The sequence below is a fragment of the Notothenia coriiceps genome, unplaced genomic scaffold (genome assembly GCF_000735185.1).
Source record: "Notothenia coriiceps isolate Sejong01 unplaced genomic scaffold, NC01 NC01_scaffold00001504, whole genome shotgun sequence".
In the NCBI taxonomy this organism is placed as follows: Eukaryota; Metazoa; Chordata; class Actinopteri; order Perciformes; family Nototheniidae; genus Notothenia; species Notothenia coriiceps.
Genome location: NW_011334205.1, coordinates 1 through 3,085, shown reverse-complemented (window position 1 = coordinate 3,085; position 3,085 = coordinate 1). Strand labels below are relative to the sequence as shown.

At 44.0% G+C, this 3,085-nt stretch overlaps 1 protein-coding gene across 1 annotated transcript; it reads left to right on the top strand.

Annotated features, from left to right (window-relative positions):
* Positions 1-1,685: 1,685 nt before the first annotated feature.
* On the top strand, positions 1,686-2,877 carry LOC104962537 (receptor-type tyrosine-protein phosphatase beta-like; the record flags this gene model as incomplete). The annotated part of the gene is made up of 2 exons (XM_010790988.1): positions 1,686-1,956; positions 2,587-2,877. Coding segments are annotated over exons 1-2 (559 nt in total), but the record flags the coding sequence as incomplete, so codon positions are not given.
* Between the last annotated feature and the right edge of the window lie 208 nt (positions 2,878-3,085).

The following is a 3,085-nucleotide window of genomic DNA, read 5'->3' as shown; positions in this document are numbered from 1 at the left end:
CTTCACCTGTATTATTTATACTTGGTTCAGTACGTTCATCACGGTCTCCTGTATTACCAACCCAGTCTCACAAAAAAAACGTGTAATAACTACGTTGGTCCACAACTTGGGACGTAGTATTTCTACAAAAACGCCTCTGAAATTGTAAGATCCCTACGTGTTTTGCCACCATTCATTTCCAATGGCTGGCGTCTATGTCAGTGGATGTAGATGATCTTTAGTTTGATAGTTATTACGAAGATTACTTCAGGAAATTGCGTCCATAGAACGTTTTCATTGTTACCAAGGTGGTTGCTAGGGACGCTGCTATCGATATTATTTCTGTTATGTTGTGTAACTGTTTAATGGTGTTATCTTTATTGCTACCCCCTTCCCCGTCAATAGTGTTGGTCCACAGCGCAAACGTATTAGTTTAACAAAATCCGCATCTAAAGATACGTTATTTTCCCCTGTCCAATTCCAGTCTCACATCACATCGTCATTAACAAATACCGGAAACAGACCGAAAACATTTTAAAAAAATAAAATAATACTTTATTCCGAGTGTGCTTGCTTTTCTCTTTGAAAATCATCACATAACGAGCATTGTAATACACGGTTTGACTGCATTAAATATTACATATCTGCCGTAGTTCTCTATTTATAGAGCCCTGATGAGAAGACTACTAGACAAACATGAGGAACTGCCGCCAACACCGAAAACGTGACGTGGATCATAAATATATCAGCAATTAAACAACATCTTACATTTCTTTTCACACAATACGTCTCCTTGCAGGATCAACACTAATTCGGCTGACTTTTATATTTGATCCAATTGGTAGATAGGCTGTATTTACACCATAAAGGTGCACAGCTGATAGAAAGGGACACCTAGTGGTTAAAGCATGTTATTGAATTTCATTATATTTATTATTAGATATTAATAGGATCCCTATAAAGTATATTCATTACTCGTTATTCTCTACTAATAGTTAATTAAAGACTGTATATAATGACTATTTTGCACATCCCTTTCAAGATTTCAAGATTTTCTAAGATTTATTGACATATCATATACACAACTAGGTAGTTATGCAATGAATGAAAAACTTGGGTTGCAGGTTCTTCAACAGTGCATTACAAGACATCTATCAATATGTGTGTATGTACATATTTCTTGCATCAAATTACATCAAAACGCATTTTAATGGCCAAACTAACCTTAAAATAGGCATTTTCCACAGAGAATAAAACGAAGGTCGGCCATGTTTTTTTTTTGTCTGCGGAGAGAAATTTGAAGATCACGTGACATAGACGCCAGCCATTGAAAATGAATGGTGAAAAAAAACGTAGGGATCCTACAATTTCAGAGGAGTTTTTGTAGAAATACTACGTCCCAAGTTGTGGACCAACGTAGTTATTACACGTTTAGATGTGAGACTGGGTTGTAAATACTTGTGTGTGCTGCTCTTGCTCTTTTTGCATATCATGTATTTATTTTTGCTATGTTTATAAATGTCATGTTCTTATATGTTGTATGTGAGGGGTCTGTTGGACTGGCTTCAGAGTACAGGCCACGGGGGTGTTCTCAGTGTGCACCGATGTGTTCAGTCTAAGCAGCCGTAATATTAGAACTGTATTAGTTTGTTGTTGTTGTTGTTGTTGTTGTTGTTGTTGATGTTGTTTATTGAGAGAGTTGTGCCCCCATGTGTTCAGTCCCAGCAGCCGTGGTTTCTCTGCTGGTCCAAACGGGGAACCAGTCCCTGAGGCTGAGCTGGGCTCGAGGGGCTGGAGATGTGAGCGGCTACCTAGCGTCTCTGATTGGCTCCCACGGAGCCCGGTGGGCGGAGCCTCTGAGCCCAAATGCCACAGAGTTCCTCTTCTCGGGCCTCAGGCCGGGTCGCCTGTATCGGGTGGAGCTGCTGAGCCTGAGCGGAGGGTGGAGCAACACAGCCTTCAGCCAGGGGAGGACGGGTGAGGAACACTACCCAGACACCAGCCAGACACCACCCAGACACAACCCAAACACCACCCAGACACAACCCAGACACCACCACAACACCAACACAACACCACCCAAACACCACCCAAACACCAACACAACACCACAGAAATGCTCTCTGTGGGACGAGGTCATTGGGTGATCCGATAGACTTTAATATTAAACCGCTCCGTAGTCCAAACCAAACTGTATGACTTCCTGCTTCTGACCCTTCACAATAAAAGCCCTGTTGGTTCAGTCAGAGCAAACATGACGCTGTGTAAAGTCCTGATGGACTAAGACATGAAATCTAGTAAAACCTGAAGTCCTGTGACTCAGAACCTCATCAGAAACTGTTTTTATCACCGGAGATTTCTATGAGTTTCTGGCCAGCAAGGGGCGCTGCAGAGCAGATCTGCAGGGGGGAACACACATATCTGGATAGTGATTGGTCTAAATGTTGGCTGATCTACATTACACACGTATTTGACGTATATATATAAATATATATATATATATTTTGGGATCTGAATTGATATCTAACATCATATTGTAGCATTAAAGTGCAAAATAAAAAAATAAAAATGGTAAGACATGTTTTAATTGTGCGTTTGTCCCCACAGCTCCCAGCCCCCCCACCTCCTTCCTGTTCGGGGGGGTCACCAACACCTCTCTGGAGGTCACCTGGAACGCCCCCCCTGACTGCGACTACGACAGCTTCGAGCTGCAGTGGCTGCCTCGGGACCGGCTGTCCGTCACAGACCCGTATAGAAGCCCCGCCTCCAGGAGCCGCATCCTGCAGGGCCTGTTTCCAGGGCGACGCTACACCTTCAGCCTGAGCACCGTCAGCGGGGGGGCCGGGGGGGCCGGAGGGGCCACGTACAGTCCCCCCATCCACAATAGCATCCGGACCAGTAGGTGTAATTTGTGTATTAGTACTAACAGAGTGTGTATAAGTACTAACAGAGTGTAATACTAACAGAGCACTCCTCCCTCAGGACCCGGGGGGTCCAGGCGCTGCGCTGTGTGTACTAACAGAGTGTGTATTAGTACTAACAGAGTGTGTGTTAGTACTAACAGAGTACTCGTTCCTCATGACCCGGGGGGTTGCAGGCTCTGCGC